Here is a 19659-nt window from a genome sequence, read left to right on the forward strand (position 1 = left end):
TTTCACACAGGAGAAAAGTCACTGCAGCCATGAACTTTCTCAAGCCTTTCTTAAACAAAAAGAATCTTTATCTTTATCTCTCTTTTATTTTGCTATCTTTATCAGATCAGAACTTCTACTATAGACTTGCACTTATCACCTTCCTTCCTCCACTTGTGGAAAGTTTAGTGTCTTCAAAGTTAGTTTCTCTTTGACGTTAGGTTCAAAGTTCGGTGTCTGAGTAATTCTACCTACGCACATCTCACCACATTAGCATGCAAATTTCCACTGTAAAAAAAAAAAAAAAAAAAAGACCTTCACCTGAGAAACTGCTCATTGTTCACCTTAAGCAGTGTTTGAGATTTTGAGATATTGGTCGAAATCCTACAAAAACATGCCTTGAGGGTGGATTTGTAAAGGCCTTTGTGCTGCTGTAGTATCCAGATACGAGCACGGAGTCACAGCTCCTCGTTCTGCAGTCGGAGGAGCCTTTTTGTTCTTTTTCCACTCGGGTTTGTTCTCTTTCTAGCTCCTACTGCTTTTAAACCTTCTGCTTTCTCTCCCACATACTTAATGAAAGGAGGTTTTTCTTTCTTCTCTTTGCTTTGGTCCATTTTCTCACCAGATAAAGATTCTCTTTGGGAGCATCTGGTAGAAAGTCCAACGACTTCAGACCTCATTAGGTTCTGTTAAAGATCATTACATAAAGCAGAGACGGATAGAGCAGTTAAACTGAACAACTCTTGTGTTTCCTTTCATTCACTGTAAATGTGTTTTTAAGGCTCACAATTTTAACGCCTCGCCTCAGTTGTAAAACGTGTAAAGTGACGGATCGAGTGCAGTTTGAAAATGGTGTTTAAATGTCATCAGCAGGATGGAATGAGGATCTGATGGAAGCCGAACAGCTGGAGTGACTCACACATCTGCATCCTGACAGCGAGCTGCTTTTTTTTTCCAAATGAAGTTGAAAATGGGAGTCATAATGAAAAATAATTTAGTTTGGTGTGAACTGCAGTTATCTGAAGCACAATAGAACATGAGCTGAATGTGGAGGGAAACCAGCTCACATCACCTCATTGTAACTGAAGAATCATACCGTGGGAGTTGTTGTCGTGCTGTTGAGGTTGTTGTGCAGTTTTCTGTGTTGCTGCTGTAACGGAACAGAAACACGACCCGAGGGAAAAACGCACGTGTTCCGGCTGCCGCTGTAATGATTGCATGGACAAACCCTCCGCTGGAAACTCTCCGCTCCGTTTCTGGGCTCTGTGATGCTGCCCAATTAGTTTACAGCTCCTCCTGTCTCTGGAAAGAAATCATCCTCAAAACGGTAGATTCTTATAATTGCTGGACGTCATCTGGCCAATAATGATCTGCAGACGGGGACACAGTAGCCACCAGCAAGAGGAGAAACTAGAAGGAAGAGATGGAAATGGATTGGGAAGAAGAGATGAAGCCAAAGAAGATCTCCAGGAAGACATCTAGAGATTTGGGGATACAAGGCTTTGTTCAGCCTAGAAGATAAGTTGAGGACATGTAGAGGGAGGTTCAGCATCTGATTCCTGTGGATGTTTTCAAGACACGTCCAGCTGGTGGAGGAACCTGAGGTAGATCCAGAACTCAGTGGAGGGATTAAATATCTCATCTTACCTGGGAATTAGCTGAGGAACTGGAAGATGCTGCTAAGGGACAGATGTTTCATCCTGCAGCCATCTCGATCAACTGATGAAGATGGACGGAGGGACTCTGGAGGTCACCTGTTGACTCTATCACCTGTTTGGCTACATGATTGCAGTTTTATTTGAAATGGGTTTGTTTAAGGTAAATTTACAAATTTGTGACGCAACATTTTGCAACACAGAGAATTGTTACCAAAAAGGGGAAGCTATTTGAACCTGTTGCCTTCTGTAGAAGCATCAGAATGTAGAAAACCCAAGCAGCAGATCCTGATCAGCCACAGTTCTGCTGGTTTCATGTTCCATCTTCATGTTTACTGCAGCAGTCACATTTTTGAGGAGGTGAATTTTGGCTGCAGAGTTATTGAAGGTTCATGTGGGGGCTTCCTAAAACAAACCTTTAAATTCAATATTTCAGGAGCAGAGTTTCTTCAACTGGAGAGTTCTAACCTGAACCTCTGAACCAGGTCGTAATCTAGTTAACAAGTAAAGATAAGGCCAAATGTGACCTCACAGACTATGATAGGTTAAAGCTGTGTTCTTTCTTCAGCTTCATTGTGTTTGCGTTAAATAAAAAGAAGCCGACAGTGTGTTTCTTTGTTATTGTACATGTCAGATTCAAAACCTTCCTTTTCTAAATTTAAATCCCACACGTTCCTCTTTTGCCGCTTTATTTCCATGAATGCACGGCTCTTAGAAAACAAAACCAGACACGGTTGTCATCACTGGACTGGCGCAGATTTGATCTTTTCAGATAGTTGAATTCCCTCGTATCGCAGCTTGCTGTGATGCGTTCGACAGATCTGTGTTTCAGGCTTTAATCCTACTGTGTGGGTTCCTGTACTGAGCGCTCATCCTCCTCTACAGGTCGGCGTTCGGCCTGTTATGCCGTCTCATCGGCTCTATAGAGCTTCCACCAAGAACAGTTCACACGCCGGATTACAGATGCCACCAGCCAAATGCCGATTAGACGCAGCAGTACAGTGGATGTTCCCGTTAACCATCCAGGCCATCCCAGCATCCACAAGATTCAGTCGAGCTCCCACGTCGTCTCTGCCTCTATTTCTGTCGTCTTTCTATTTCCAAACCTGTGGAATTTAAAGCAGTTATCATCCTGCAGAGGTTAGCAGCTTTCTGTGTTTGAGGTGAGACTGTGCTGTCGGTAGATCTTTGGTTTGTCGGGTTTCTGCAGTGTGGAGCATCATTATATTCTGATAAAGCTGAGGAGCCTCCTGAGTCTGTTCAGGCTTCTGGCATTTTGACATTTCCTGTTATTGTCTGAACCATGCAGCTCATTGTAATAAGAACATGGAAGCTAACCTGCTCGCAAGGCCTCCAGCTGCTTTATTTGCATCTCCTCAACAAGTTGAATACAGTTTCTGAGGTTAATTTCTGTTTTCTTTCACAGTTGATAGTGAGGCAGGAAATACAAGTGTCAGACAATAGTCTGACATCCTCGAACGGAATCGATCCATCACCAATCATCGGATGATATTAAACAGACACATGCTCATAACTGCTGTTATGATGGCAGGAAATTAGATGCTGGCAGGTTTTCCGTTGGCCCACACTCCCTCCATCATTAAGGCACAGAGCTGCTGCTGAGGAGGATTGTTCTGCTGCTGACACTCACCCAGTGACTCATCTGGATGAGAAATGAAAAGTTTCTCTTCTGGCTGTGTATCTAAACATCTGTAGGATCCCACATCCCTCAGCTGACCTCTGCAAAGTACCTTCTAAACACCAAGGTACAGTTTACAGCTGAAATTCATCCAGAAGACTGATCCCAGGTCAGACATCGATGTCAATCAGGTTCCGTGTTAAATGAAGTTGATATAAAACGAGCAGCAGTGAAAGAACAACTTCAGTGATGCGCATTTGGCCTCGATGTGATTTATTTTGTCTGGTACAAATAATTAATTAGGCATTTTATAAAACTATGTAGAACATTTAAAGACAAGGAAATTAGTGGTTTTATTACTTTATCATCCAGCATAAACACCGGAGTTTCTGGATTTTCTGGACTTTCACTGTTTTTTGCATTTCTGTAAACAGAAACCAGTGGAGGGTTTTTTTGTTTGTTTTTTACTATAGTTCCTCTTGTGTGTTTGTTGCTGGACTGTTTGTTGCTGGAATCCTGCATAGAGAAAGAGTTTCTATTCTTTTTCCTTGCACTTCCCTATTTGCAGTTTTCAGCCCTGTTTGCTGGTGTCTTTCTTTGGATCTCAAAGCAAATGCTATTTTGGTCACAATTCTTGAGCAATCTGAAGATCCTCTTTTGGTGTCACTTGACTTGTTCCCACCAAGGTTGAAAATGAAAGTAAACAGAGCCTGCTTAGCATTATTCTATAAGTAGAATATAACTGCATGTCGGTTGTTTGAAGTTCACCTGTGTTTGCATTCACTGAGTTTCTCCACTCGTTTGTTTGCGTTTTTCCGTCAGTGGAAAACTTCTCAGCCTCGCCTGGAAACTGTTTCCTCGATATCAGTGTCCACAAAAGTCAAATGTTTGAAGCAATCAAAGAAAGAAGCAGAGGAGAGCTTGAAGCTGCGGCAGGAAAAAACTTTACTTACAAAGAAACGACGACAAACATTTGAGTTTTTCTGGACACTCATATAAGACTTCATAGAACAGATATATCCACAGAGAACCTATTGAAGTACCCTCTATGTATATGTGTATAAATATATGTGTATGTGCGTTGTTGTCCTTTCTTCCCATTTTCCCTTTTTGTTAATGTGTATTTTCAGTCTGCGTGTATACTATTTTTTCATATATATATTTCAAATGTTTTATCCACTGACACAGATACACTGAATTCACTTTTACCCTCCACACAGTCACATATGAAACCACCTGGACACTCATTTTAGCAGACTTCACGACTTATAATTTCACCCATGGTTGATTTGTTGCTAACTCCATGTCGATTCGCATATGAAATGTCCTTTTACTACAGTATGGCAGCATTTTGACTGTAAACTGAAGCTGTTAGGCTCCAGTACCTTGGAATTATTTGCTTTGAGCTCCAGTTATCAAAGCTTTATTCCCCATTTGATCACATTGAAGTACTTAGAAGCATATTTAAAAGGAAAAAAATGATGCTGTGTGCACTAAATATATTGTTGGTTGGAATATGTGTACGTTTTCTTCTGAAAATAACAGTATATTCTGTACAATATAATCAATATCTGCTCTGTTGCTACTACAAGTGGGAGTTTTAGCTGCTAGAAGTAACTTAAACTGGCACTTTCCTCAGGGATGCTTAAGCATCAGCACCTCCAGACTTTGAGGAGCATGTACAAACTTAAGCAACAGAAAATTAAATCACCATCATATGTATTTGTGTACTTTAGTTTTAAAATGTCCTGAGTTTTGAGAAAAAAAAAAAACGATTAGATTTGGCAGAGATGCACAAAGCAAAAAACAAAAACATTGATGTAGGTTTGTCGATATAGTTTTGGATTAAAAATCTCCAAACTTTCTTATCTTGTGCTGCTGTTTAACTCTTTTCCTCCATGTTTGACTGTAACATTCGTTTTGCTTCCCTCTCCAGTAAAATACATGCGTGAGGCGACTCCATATGTGAAGAAAGGCTCTCCGGTGTCAGAGATCGGCTGGGAGACGCCTCCTCCTGAGTCTCCTCGCCTCGGCAGCCCAACCATCTCCTCCTCAGACACTCCCAGCTTTCCCAGCTCTCCCAGTTCTCCCAGTCAGCCCTCGCTGTCTCTGAGCGGTGACCGGAGGTGTATCCCGCTGAGGATGTGTTACGTAACCAGAGCCATGACCACACCTGACCCCGACAACAGGTAGCACTCACCTGAGACTCTGTGTCTTTTTGAAATGACCGTCATCTGCATGCTGCTGCTGTTCTCTACATACTAATGAGGAGTTCATTGATTAACTGCTCACATAGTTCCACCAGCCAGCTATCGGCTAATAGTCTAAAGATTTATTGCTTTGTAGGAACGAACTGATGTGCAACACACAAGATGGGAGACTGTGAAAAATTCTAGGGGAAAGTTTTCAGGCATTCTGTGGGATATAAAGAGAACAGGAAAGAATATAGAAGATTTCCAGCCTCCAGAGTCAAACTGAAACACGACTTGCTACACATATTATAGCTCATTATGAAAGCTGAAGGTTCTTTCAGTTCTGACTCACCTCAGCAATATAGCATATCTTTTATTTCGGAAGAGGTGAGAATCCAAGGACAGTGGCATTATGAAAAAGGTACATTAGGTAGAAGAAAAGCACAGTTAAGCTCCAAGCTATTCATATTCTTATTAACGTTTGATTTATAGTGAATTTTTCTTTGACCAATATTTTTTTTCCCATCTGGAAATCAAATAAACAAGTGACAAAAGACTCACTGAAATTGTTGCTTCTACACTTTTCCAAATGGCCCTGACAATTTCTACCAAGTTCTGGAGCATTTTAATCTACTGTAAGCGCTAAAGCCTGAGCTAAAGTCAATAAAGTCATATCCAAGTGTCAGCATATGAAGACAGACTGAACAAGGCTGATCTTCATGAACGCCGACCAAGGAGGACTAAAGTTCTCCAAGATAAACGTAGAAAAGGCTCATCTGGACAAAGAAGAAGGATTTCAATCATCAGTTCTGTGGCTGGATGAGATGAAACATGGAGAAGGTGTGCTGAAAAAAAGGAGAAGTGTTAACCCTTGAGAACACCATTTGCAAGATCAAACATGGTTGTGGGAATATATCGCTCTGTCTTTTTCACCCAATGGACCAGAAAACCTTCTCGAAATAAACAGCATCATGAGAAAAGAGGACGACATTAAGATTCTGGAGGAAAACATGAGACAGTCTTCAAAAAAAACCTGCTCATTGGGCAACACTGGAACAAGACAATGATCTGAAACATGCAGCATTAGAGGTCAATGATTAAAATAACACAGTAGGAACATTTTGGAGTTCAGACCTTCATCTATCCAGAATCTGTGGAGAAAACTGGAGACCAGAAAATGACAAAGGAAACCTTCAAACTGAAAAGCTGAAGATCATCACAAAGACGGGCAAAATCCCCGAGGCATCGAGCAGAAAGACTGTTAGTAATTATAAGAACTGTTTGATTGATGTGGAAGCAAATAATGGCAAAAAAACCACCATTGAAATAGCTCTAATTTATCATCACCGTCTATATCGCTGTGTCTTGCTGTCTTTTGTCACTTAAAGTCATTTCCAGCCAGAGGAAGTCTATTGATTAAACAGAAACCTATAAATAACGGGGGTGAGTGATTTTGGGCTTAACTGTGAGTCATGTGGCAGACTTTTCTTCACTGACAAACGTTCCAAAGTTCAACTCAGAGATGTTTTAATGAACTAAAGGTTAACTAGTTCTTGTGCGGTGACAGAGAACAGCGACGTCTCCGTCTGTGTCCTGAAGGATTATTTAAAGTGTGTCTCAGATCTTCTCCAGTGTTTCTTAAAGAGCAGCGTTTGAAGTGGTGTTTCTATAATTCCAGCCAGCGGGGGGTCGTCTGTTAGCAGGCTGATGGGTCGGTAATCCCACGGTGACCCGGTCAGGCATCACCAGGCCACAGTTACTCCTCTTCCTCCTTATTTCACTAGCTTTCAACCTCAGTTCGTCTGCTTTCTGTCCCAGTTGTCTCTTCCTCTGCGTCTCTGTTTTCAGTCTTTTGTGCTTGTTGGTGTGTTTCGGCCTTTTCTGTCCTCCGCCTTTCTTTCCTTTCAGCGCCTCTCATTGTGCCTCCAGCTTTGTCTGTTATCTGTCGCATGTCTGGATCGATTCTCTCTTCCATCTCCTTTGTCTTCCCATCATTGTCGCTGTCGATTTATTCCTTGTTTCTGTCACCACATCCTCATTGTTCCGTCCCTCCATCTCTGCATATGTATGATTTTAGACGTCTGAGACGGTGGAAACTTGAAAACTTCAAAGTGGCGACTTCAGGGGGAGTTAGTGTCGGATGCTGAGCCTGTAGAACAGAAGCACAGGAAATCAATTAAACAGACGCTTGTGCACAAAATGGAAAACAAGAACATCATCCAGCAGGCGGTTCTTTCTAAACTTATGATGATAAGTTGAATCAACATCGTGATGATTGTTGCATTCAGACTCCTTTCATTGTTTCAGTTTGAAGAGTTCGTAAACAGCTGCTTCTGCATCACATACAGCTTTAAGACAACATACGGCTGCCTTCAGTCATTATGTTCAATTATACACCTACATTACGGACTTAAAATGACACTATTCAATGCAATTCAATTCAATTCAATTTTATTTATATAGCGTCAATTACAGTCAAACACTAGCCTTCATTGTTTGTTAATCTTCTGAGGCCCAAACAATTTCTGGCCATTTTTCAGATATTTGCATTTCATATAAAGTTCTGCTCCTCTATGGAAGCAGAGAGGATGCAAACACGTCATTTTTCAGTGTAACGAAGTTGTAATGTCACAAATCATTAAAAAGTGGAATTTTTCAGATTTTTTTATTGTACAAAAACTGAAAAACAGTTACCAAAATCTACATATTAGATGTTTTGCTTTTATACAATCTCTTTTGTTCTCTTTTTTTCCTCTGTTTTGTTGTTTTCTGTCTCATTTCTGCTGTTTTGTGTCCCTTTTGTGTCCTTTTTGACTCCTCTTTTCTTTTTTTGTTGTTTTGATTTTCCTTTTCTTTGTTTTTTGTCTTGTTTTCATCATTTTCTGTCTGGTTTTGTCATTTCATACCTTTTTTTTTCCATTTTGGGCTTTTAGGCTATGTTTACACGAGGACCATCTTAACAGAAAACGCAAAAGTGGCGTCTTGTCATTTCACGTTTAGACGAGCGGTTTTGAAGGAAATCTGCGTATATACAGTAACCCTATAGTGTGTGGAATTCGATTGGATATGCATGCCAGGCAGCTGGGTGGCGCTGTGATAAAACTCTGCCATGTCTACGCGCATGCGTACAATCTCCCTTTTCAGATCTCCGCCGCAGTAAATGTTCATGAATGGAATCTGTACAGATTCTGCACGTTTGTTGATACGACTCCTGCAGTGTACATAGAGCTGCCAGAGTTGCTTGAAGGTACGAAGGATGGAAATAATCACACATCTTTGTTTACTTCCTTGTACCGGCCAGCAAACCACAGCACCGGCGCACGTATGTGACGTAATCGCGTACGCAACGTGGTCAGATCTCGGCAAAGTTTTGTGTTTTGCTGTTTAGACGGAAACATAACGGCGGAGAGTTTTCAACTTTTCCACTCTGGAGGCCGGTTTCAAATTTTTGCGTTTTTAAGCCCCCAAAACGCCGTCCTCGTATAAACGATAGGGTGTTTTGTTGAAATATTTTGACGTTTTTACCTGCAAGCGTCCTCGTGTAAACAGGGCCTTAGTTTTCTGTTGTTTTGCATCTCTTTGTGGTGGTTTTGTTTCCTATCTCCATGTTCCCTCTCTACAATTTTTCTCTCTACTCTGCTTATCAGTTGTAGAAAGGTGTTTCACCATGCTGAATGTATCTTCCAGCAACTTGCTCCTCTGTTCACTGTTTCTGAGCCATGCTGCTTTGATTTTATTGATCCAGGAAACGTAGTTTTCATACCGGTCTCTTCTGTTTTGTGTAATCAGTGAGTAGTTCATTTGAAAACTCTCTGGATTTTTTTCAGGTGACTCTTCACAGCTCAAAGTGAGCAGAATACAGTTTTTTAAGTATCTGGAGCCAATTTGTTTATTTTAGGCAAGCTTCTAAATGAGATGTTGAATCTTTGGTGTTGCAGTTTGAGTTTAAGCCACGTGAGAGTCTCCAGTCTGTAAATGTCTCTCCTTGTTCTGCAGCTGAAAGTTTAATCCTGACTGTTGTGGTTGAAGCATTAAACCATTTAAGAGCTCTACAGAGTTGAACATTCACTCCGGTGACCTTAACATTGACTTTATTGGTGAGACAGTTATAGAAGAGTCGGGGTCGATATCTCATATAGTGATGGCGAGGTTTTACTCTGCAGATAACACTGTTTTGTGGTTTGATAAAGCCCGAGGGCAGATTCACAGATAAAGTCAGATTTACCTTCACCAGCATGTTTTTTATGAACTTCTTTCCTCATCCTCGCCAGGCCAAATTCCCCTTTGACTCACCGGTAAAACTTTAGTAAATGTTTAAATGGAAGAATGCCCAAGTCGAAATATGTTACACTGAGTCGATCAAACTGTAAAAAGGTGCTGACATCTAGAGTGGATGTTTAAGATAATAAGCTGAAGTTAAACATTTAGGCAAAACCGAAGCTTCTCTCTGCTTTTCTTATTTTGGGTTCAGCGATAAAATGCTCTAAGAGGCTTTATGTTAAGTGACAGGAGAATCTGCTGCAGCGTTGAATCCTTTTGAGGGTTTCCTCCTCATTCCAGCAGATGCTGTTTAAAGTGTGCTTAAGCCTGAGAGGAGATAAAGAAGAGTGAGATATGAATAAAGGGAGACACGTACAGTGATGAAAGAGATGATAAAAGACCATGTGAGGAAGGAGAGCAGAGAAGGAGGATGAAGAACAAGATAGACAAGAGCTTTAGTTAACTTTAGGATAAAGACAGACTCGATTTATTGTCACACGTGCTGATAAAGTAACCTTAAATGACACTGTTAACTGGTTACATTTAAATATATACACTACCGTTCAAAAGTTTAAGGTCCTTATTTATGAAAGAAAGGCAGTTTTTTTTCGTGAAGAAGACATTAAATGAATCAGAAATACAGTCTAGACATTACTAATGTGGTAAATGACTATGCTAGCTGGAAACAACTAATTTTTGATGAATGTCTCCATAGGGGTACAGAGAAACATTTCCAGCAACCATCACTCCTGTGTTCTAATGCTACATTGTGTTAGCTAATGGTGTTGAAAGACTAACTGCTGATTAGAAAATCCTTGTGCAATTCTGTCAGCACGTGAATAAAAGTATGAATTTCCATGCAAAACATGAAATTGTCTGGGTGAGCCCAAACTTTTGAATGATAGCGTACATATTTTATGAAGACACGAGTGTGGGGGCATTGGATATCTACAGGAATGTGCTGCATTCTTTGTAATGGCCTGCAGGGGGCGACCTCACTGGTAGCAAAAATAATTCCAATTGTATAGTCTATGAGAAGAACACTCGCTTGATTTGCTACCTCAGTAAACATCTCTTTAATAACTTCAGGGTCTCAGTTGTTACTTTCAAATCTCTTTTAATACAGGCTGATGTTTCATTTCAATTATTGCCCTGTTTATAGTAATACAGATGATAAAGCAGGATGTGTTTTAGGGTTTGGTAGTCCATTACTTAACCAAGGAATGATGGTTATCAGTTCTGGTATTACAATCAGCTGACCCTAAAATTTGGTAAGCCTTAAACCTGCATTCATTCAGATGTCCAGCACGGGGCGACTCCTCGAGTAGTAAAAATAATTCTGACTGCACAGAAGTCAGTGAGAAGGTGACCCTAATCTCACTCGATTTGCTGCCTCAGTGAATATTTTTCTATCAAGTTTATAGTTTCAATCACTAGTTTCTAGCCCTCTTCAATGCAGTGTGATGTCGATTTTGTAAATTATGATTCCATTTAGAGTAAAACAGACAATAAATCGGGGTCCTCATCACAGACACTATCACTATCACCACTTCAGAATGGTTCTCTATGAGCCAGCAGACATCATGGCTCATCTTTTAGATAAAGTCTGTGCCTTTAAAGTATTATATTTTACACTTCATTTAATTTATGGAAAAAGCAAAATAAGAGAAAAAAGAATGGAAAGAAGACTTATTTCTACTTATTTTCACCTGGGTTGAGCTTCGAAAAAATAACTTAAAACGTATTCAATCAGATGCTATGCAGATAACTTATTCAGTTACAGATCACATGTTTTTATCAGCTGTAAACGAGGCTTTTGGGTTAAAAACAATAAGGCGGTTTCATTCATACTGACCACTGTCACAAATAGAAAATTACCCTCAAAGTGCTTCAGAGTCTACACATCATACAACACTGTCTATTATGAGAATGAGAATTTCGATAAGAAAATAAATTAATGGGAAAGTGCCCTTTTGTTCAAATAAACAAGAAACAATACAGTAAAGACATAACACAGCAACAGACTCTCTGAACACTCTGTATTCTGTTAGATTTTATTGTAATCAGGATTATGTTTTATTATACAGGAAACATGAGAATGTTCAGCTCTACTGGCGCTCACCTTGTTGCTTTGAGACAGATATTTTATCATGTTCCGTCCTGGTTCTGATGAATTTGCAGACAGATTTAATGAATGAATATTAATAATCCAGTCACTGTGTGGATCATCTGTATTCTGGAACTGTTCCACCAGGCTGGAACATATTTTCTATATATAGTAATAATCCTGTGAGAATGACTTCGCTTTGATCAATCAGAGACTCCGCTTCATTCAGAGGAACACATTTATGTAATCGATACAGTCACAGCGGTCATCTGGACGTCCTCGCACTGGTTCCTCATGTTCCTCGTGCTGCTTGTTTTCCATATATGTTCCCCGTGTTCTCCACGTTCCCAGTGTTCCCAATGTATGTTCCTCATGTATGTTCCTCTTTTTTCACATGTTCATTATGTATGTTCTTCATGTTCCCCGTGTTCCCCATATGCCCCATGTTCTTCATGTTCTCCATGTTCCTCAATGTGTGTCCACCATGTTTCCATTGGGCCCCATGTTCTCCATGTATGTTCCCTATGCTCTCCTGCTGCATGCTGACTTACTTTTTGCATCTTTTTTTCTTCAGACACATTTTGTGAGCAAATTTTCAGACAGCTGTAGCACTTGTCAAATTAAACTGTAGGACAACAGTTCTAGTTGTTTGTCTGATAAAACAAATCTAATTTAGATTAGATGTAAAAATCTGCACACAGCTCACTGTTGTCTTGTCACTACACAGGTATGTTAATGTCATGTCACAGGAGAGAATAATAATAATGATATGAAGATGGATCAAACGCCTACTAAGTACCATCAGACACAAAATCTGTATCGTTTTGAAATGTTGGCCAATCACACATCAAAGTAAACGGCAGACTTTACTCTTTCTGGTATTAATGGTTGTTTCTCTGTGCATGAAAAATAAATTCTGTTTCAGAATTACAGCAAAAATCCAGCGTTGTCTCCAGCCCAGCTCTGACGTTAACGTCCAACTCTGTGTGAAAAACAAAAATTAGATTTGCTTCCATTGTGATGGCTGAGAAGTTGGCTCGCTGTGCACAGTGGTACGGTCCCAGAGCCTCGCTCTTCTCTCTCTTCTCTCTGTTGCTCTTCTCTTCCAGGTCTCTGGCTGGGCGGAGCCTATAATCACCTCACCTGGTACACCTGGTCAGTGTACCTGGTTTTATAAGCCGGTCTGCTGAGCCAGAGCTCTCTCTGCTCTGCTCCTCTCCTCTCACACCCAGCCGCCCATGCTCTCCTTTGTTTTATTTTGGTTTGCTTTACAACGTGTACCACACATTGACCACCCTCGCACACCACTGATGTTTACTACTACACCTCATGGCCATGTTTTTCTTCATAATCTTTCATTGCTGTTAAACCTTTCTGTGTATCTCCTCTTTTTGTTGCCATCTAAGAGCCAGTCATAATAAAATAATGGCAGCAATGAAGGTCTAACAGCAAAGTGACTATTGTGGGAAAACATTTACCTGATTTTCCATTTTTGCAACTAGCTTCCTGTCTGTGAATAAAATAATGACATGCATTTCTGTTAGGCATTAAATAGATATTTTCTAAGTCATAGAGCATCCCACTGTCCTGGTTCTGATATTTCTCCTATAGATCTATGGAAACATGCTGAGATACATGTAAAAACATGCAACACCTCTGAATATTACATGCTTTTCTTTGACATAAAGGCTAATAGAAAAAAAGATCATATAATATGATGTGGGATCTGGATAGCCCAGCCTGTCTGAGCAGCCGGTCTGACCAAGATGAGAGTTTAAAGGTAAAGGGGGTGAAATTACCCTGAAAATATCCTCAGTTAGGGGCTTTAACAAATGTCTGTTACTGAATTTACATAAACACTTAAGATGACTTCTTTTTACAGTCCAGCTTCATTTCTGACAGTTTGAACATCATGTGATAAACACGCCAGAGTTTAAGCTCTGCAGACATGTTCAGATCGCAGCGTGAAGCCAAACTGAACAGCTAATTATCATGTTTTGTCTTTTAAAAGTGTGAGACAGGAATAATGGGCTGCCTTATTGTGCCTGTATTATTCCCATCCCTCCACTCAGTGCACTGGGCAGATTACCTTTGCTTTACCTGCTTTACTTCATGCAGCTGAATATTTCATGCTGCACCATAAAGCGACCCAGTGCTCAGCTTTATGCAGCCACGCGTACCTTTTTAAAATTCATATTCACCGAGCACACAATCAAAGAGCCATTCAGAGAGATCGAGAAGCATCTGCTTTCCTCTGGAGGCCAGGAACTCTCCCATATGATATAAGCAGATTAGTTATGGAAATTCAGAGGAGACGGATGCTATCACATGGCCCAGAGAGGCTGCTTCATGTTCCGAACTGACTTGAATGAACTCAGATTTCAATGCACTTCATTCCATAGTTGTGACCGGGTTCCCATTATCATTGGATGAGACAAACGAGCATCTGTTGGAGCTGAAGCCTAAATGGATAACAGCCGGTTTGGGAAACTATTAGTCGACACCAAATTGGGGTTTCCTGATAAGACCGGCTCTGTGTTTTCAATATTCAAAGAAGGATTTTGTTCATGTGGGGTTGTCAATCATTAAAGTTTAAAGTCCCTGATGATAGCAGAGAGGTTAAAGCTGTTCCAACTCTTCTTATCTGTTCCTCCAGACAGCTGGAGCTCCACTCTCCTGATGCCCGACACACCGTGGTGCTGCGCTGCCCCGACCAGCCGGCTGCCCTGTCCTGGTTCTCTGCCATGCACGCCGTCACCTCGTCGCTGGCTCAGGTCTGTCTCTGGTCTCATTCATTATGAAGGTAGCGCTCGGCACCATTAGATAGTTCAGTGTTCGCTGTTGTGAAGCATCATCCATCCTGACACCCTGTCATGTGACCACAGCGGGTTCTGGCCGAGGTCATCCAGAACACGTCCAGAACCGGAGTCGCTGGCAGCAAAGAGATCCGACACCTGGGCTGGCTGGCAGGGAAGGTAGGAAAGGTTCACTCATGTTGTGGGGACAGGAATCTGTCCAAGTTCACAAAATGTAAGAATTCAGTTTCAAGGTGACGATTTGGTTGAAGGAACGAGTTGGACAAAGACACAACTTTCTGTGTTTGTGTGTCTGTATTAAACCCAGTTAATCTCTGTCATCTGTGTTGGTATTTTTTAATGTTTTTTTATGGCAGGGATCATGATTTAGGAGTTATTCTAGTTGGAAAATTTACTTTGCATTGTGTGTTGATTGATCTTGTTTTGAGGAGAATCCTTTTAAATTAATTAGGTTTGACTGTAAGTGAAAAGCATTTAGTAGGGAAGTTAAGTGACTTTAAACTTCAAATCATGCTGCAAAGGTCCCCTTTGGCATGGAAGTACCTTGGGGATATAGAAATAAATTCATCCTAAGACATAAATGAAATCACATTTTGGCGGCCATTTTAAAAATGGCCGACCATACATGAGAGGCCCATATCTTTGCTTCTGTTATTGCTATAATGACAAACTTGATGTCGAATTGTACAGTTTTGGGATCAAGGAATCCAATAAATAGCTTCCAAGGCTAAAAAAAGAAAAATACTCTCCTTACCATGACAATTGGAGGTAAAATATGGAATTTATTTTTTTAATTGTCGATACACAATATTGGTCAGTAAATCAGTTGAAATGCTGAAGAATATGCATTAATTAATAAAGAGACTAAATCTGAACTATTCGAAAGATGATCAAACTGTCCAAATAACTAGTATTCTGGTTTATTTAGGATTTTCTTTATCCTGAAAATTCTCTCCATGTGTTCAGATAATAACAGTCAATTAAACTATTGACTATGATTTTAGACCAATATTGTTGATGAAATGTGAAAAAACCTCCCAAAGTCACTTCACACAACCTAATTATGTTTTTTTTTGCTGTCTGCTGATGCGACACCGCACCGATTCAACTTGTGACAGACTGAAAATGATACTTTAACGTCACCGGGTCCCACTTTATAAGATTTTCACAATATTTTTTGTGTAAAAGTGACCAAGCTGCTCATCCAAACACGCTCAGATGATCAGACAGGAGTTATTGTCTGCGAGAGGCTTTAATAACCTCCTGAGATGCCGTTTGTGTTGTTTGTGTGCAAATGTTGGGTACTTCTAAAGTAATGCTACAGTGTGCCGTCCAAACACTTCAAAACTGTCACAGCTGAAGGCGGCATAAAAAGCCAGCTGTCATGGAGAAGGAGCAAACGTAATAATCAGTTCTGAAATTCATCAAACTCATCACAGGCTGCTGTCCACAGAACCAGCTGTATAGTGAAGAGGGACTTGAAACTGTTTTGCTACTTTATCACCTTTGCATTTGTTGCATAAACAGGAATCTGACTGTTTGTTTCAGAAGCAGACAGGAATTACATATTTGTTATTTTGCACACCTTCTGTATAAACATACCTTTGAAATCCTCACACAGCGAGGCTTCAGCCTCACACCTGCACATCCATACCTGGTTCAGTCGTGGAGAATTTGCCGGTATTTGATCCGTGAATTGCGGCACAATGCTGTTACTTAGCAACATATCCTCATTATGGTAAAAAGATGACCCCTGACCCTCTAAATCCTGCGGTGTGATTGGCTGAGGCAGGACTTCAAAGAGCAGCTTTGGATTCCTCGGCTGGGCTACAGATAAGCTCCCATAATGAGAATAGTTATGGAGCATTGTAAGATGAAATACCAGGCTGTGAAAATAAGTGTACCTGCATTTATTTTTAGCTAATTCCCACCTGGATGCACAATAGTGAATCTACACACTCAGCGTTCCTGTAAGTTGAACCACCACCGAGGCTACGATGCTTTATGGCTGATCAGTGTTTGCATTTTAAAAACCGGATGATGATTTCAGCTTTTATGAGCAACATCAGAGTCAACAGAAACAGCACAAACTACTCACACAAAGTGCTTCATTTATTCACTGATGTTTTCTTTAGGTTGTTTCATTTAAATGAATCCGTCTCGTCCATCTATCAGGACTGCTCTGTGCTGCTGGTCAGAGTTACTGAGTTAAAACATGAATCACCTCTGTTCGGTCGACTGCAGCAGGTTTTTTCGTGCTGATAATCCTCCTGATTAGAGCCAGAACACATCCAGAACACATCCAGAACACACCCAGACTCTCATTTTAACGAGAGTGTGAGGAAAATCAGTGACCAAAGCAAATTGCAAACAGAACAAGGAGAATCAAGCAAGAAACAAGTGCAACACTCCATTAAGGAAATAACTGACATTTGCAGCCAGCTTTGTTTTGTGTGTTTTTTTTTCCTTTTGAGTACCACGGTCCTCCATTAGCCTGCAGAAGATGAGTGTTTAGAGTGAATAAATGGATGGAACAGCTGCTCCTGTTCATTGCTCATCTGTTGCTGCTGCAGACGGAGAGCGAAAAGCAGAGCTGGAAGCCGGTGCTGGTGGTGGTGACGGAGAAGGACCTGTTGCTGTTTGACAGTCTACCGAGAGGCAGAGAGTCCTGGCAGAGTCCTACACATACTTATCCACTGCTGGCGACACGGTAGGTTTCATATGTAGAGAGGGACAAACACCGATCAGCCACAACATTAAAACCACCTGCATAAAGTCGTTTAGCTGCAGCCCGTCAGAGCCTCGGCAGTGGATATTTGGGTTCTGTTGAGGTGAACTTCTGCACATCAGGGTTGTTTCAGAGAGTTTGGAGTCGCGTCTGCATTTGGGGCTCTTGGTTGTGTTCCTGAGCTTACTGTGCAACAATATTAAGCTGTAAGTGTCAGTGTATGTCCGGAAATATGTATTTAGGATACTTTGTGGAGATCAATACTGTGTTGTCACAGTATTTAGGTTTTAGTTTAAAGCCAGTAATAAATTTAACGTCAATAAAAATGTGATTTGCTGTTGACATTACTAGCACAGGTACAGTTCTGCAGAAGTGCAGCAGAACGACACAAATCTACTTATTTCTTCAAGTGAGGAAATAGAATTTTTGCCGCCCACATAATTTAGTTAAAATTCATATGCATTTTTTAAAGTACTTGAACATGTAATCATCAATAAAGGCGAATAAAACTAATAAAATGGTCAGTGATTGATTTACAATGTGAACACGTAAGGTTGGTAGCCTTTAAAACAACGCAGTGAATTAAATGATTTTTTTTGCATTAACTGGAAAAGATGTAAAAACAGAACAACAATCTTTAGTTCGTCATTTACTCTCCTGATAGTTTCTACATTTGCGACATTACAAAGTCGGTATATTAAAACTGGAAATTTTCTTTGTTTCAATCGCAGCACAATCAAATCATATTGATTCAATACAAACACAAGTTAAGCAGTTATGACATTTGTCAGTGCTGATATTTTTTATTGGTCAGCTGCACATCACAGGTGAATAATCTGTCTGATATGTAGGAATGCTGTTCTAGTTGACCCTGGTTTTTAATTAACACCAAGAGATTTAGCTGGAGGCTATCAAGCATCACAGAAGTCTTTGTCATGGTTGCTAACTAAACTCCCACAATGCTCTCTGCTTGACAACATAAACAGTAGTCTGAGTGACGCCTCCTCTGGTCTGTACAATAATAAACCATAAGAGCCTGGTGGAACAACCAAGTACTGCAAGCAATCTATATTAAGGAACAGCCTGGACACAGAAATGCAAATTTTTATTCAGTTGCCAAGCATATACACTGGATCGATTTTACTAACTTTGCTGTACTTTAAGTGTGTATAATTTAAGAAAACTGTCGGATTGGGTCTAAATTTCACCAGATGCTAAAACGAAGTGTCTCAGACTGACACAGTTACAAAACCTTAAAAAAAAAAACGAGCCACAATTTAACCGTTTTCTGACACATCAATGGCTGTGCTCCTGCAAATTATATATGAGTATATAATTTGTAAACTATCTAAAAAATATATTTTATGTGTAAAAATATTTTTAAAACTAAATGAGATTGCATGTCTTTGTGTGTTTTTTTTAAAGTCTGGTGCACTCAGGGCCTGACCGGGGGTCTCCTCATTCCGGCACTGAGCTCTTCTTCGCCACTCGGACCGGGACCAGACTCGGCATCGAGACTCACCTGTTCCGGACGGAGACTACCAAGGATCTGTCGCTGTGGACCAGACAGATAGTCAACGGATGTCACGCATCAGCCGAGATGATCAAAGAAGTCTCTACGAGTGAGTCCTCAGGCACCACACTATCATATTAGTAGCACCTTTAGAATGGGTGAAAACACAGAATCTCTGAGAGGTGAAGCTTTAGAGGAAGCTGTGAATGAAGCTGTGGATGAAGCTGTGGATGAAGCTGTGAATGAAGCTGTGAATGAAGCTGTGAATGAAGCTCTAGATGAAGCTGTGGATGAAGCTCTAGATGAAGCTGTGGATGAAGCTCTAGATGAAGCTGTGGATGAAGCTCTAGATGAAGCTGTGGATGAAGCTGTGAATGAAGCTGTGGATGAAGCTGTGGATGAAGCTGTGAATGAAGCTGTGGATGAAGCTCTAGATGAAGCTGTGGATGAAGCTCTAGATGAAGCTGTGGATGAAGCTCTAGATGAAGCTGTGGATGAAGCTGTGAATGAAGCTGTGGATGAAGCTCTAGATGAAGCTGTGGATGAAGCTCTAGATGAAGCTGTGGATGAAGCTGTGGATGAAGCTGTGGATGAAGCTGTGGATGAAGCTGTGGATGAAGCTGTGAATGAAGCTCTAGATGAAACTGTGGATGAAGCTGTGGATGAAGCTCTAGATGAAGCTGTGGATGAAGCTGTGGATGAAGCTGTGAATGAAGCTCTAGATGAAGCTGTGGATGAAGCTGTGGATGAAGCTCTAGATGAAGCTCTAG

The 19659-nt window shown here is 40.7% G+C and overlaps 1 protein-coding gene across 2 annotated transcripts in view; it reads left to right on the top strand.

Moving 5' to 3' along the window:
- sntb1 (syntrophin, basic 1) overlaps positions 1-19659 on the top strand; it is a 49169-nt gene that overhangs the window by 8964 nt on the left and 20546 nt on the right. For both annotated transcript variants that reach the window (XM_051957086.1, XM_051957085.1), the window contains exons 2-6: positions 5210-5462; positions 14489-14606; positions 14718-14807; positions 17222-17358; positions 18802-18998. In XM_051957086.1, the coding sequence (XP_051813046.1) occupies positions 5210-5462; positions 14489-14606; positions 14718-14807; positions 17222-17358; positions 18802-18998 (795 nt within the window). The remainder of the gene's footprint in view (positions 1-5209; positions 5463-14488; positions 14607-14717; positions 14808-17221; positions 17359-18801; positions 18999-19659) is intronic.

This window comes from Acanthochromis polyacanthus, chromosome 12, assembly GCF_021347895.1.
Source record: "Acanthochromis polyacanthus isolate Apoly-LR-REF ecotype Palm Island chromosome 12, KAUST_Apoly_ChrSc, whole genome shotgun sequence".
NCBI classification, from domain to species: Eukaryota; Metazoa; Chordata; class Actinopteri; family Pomacentridae; genus Acanthochromis; species Acanthochromis polyacanthus.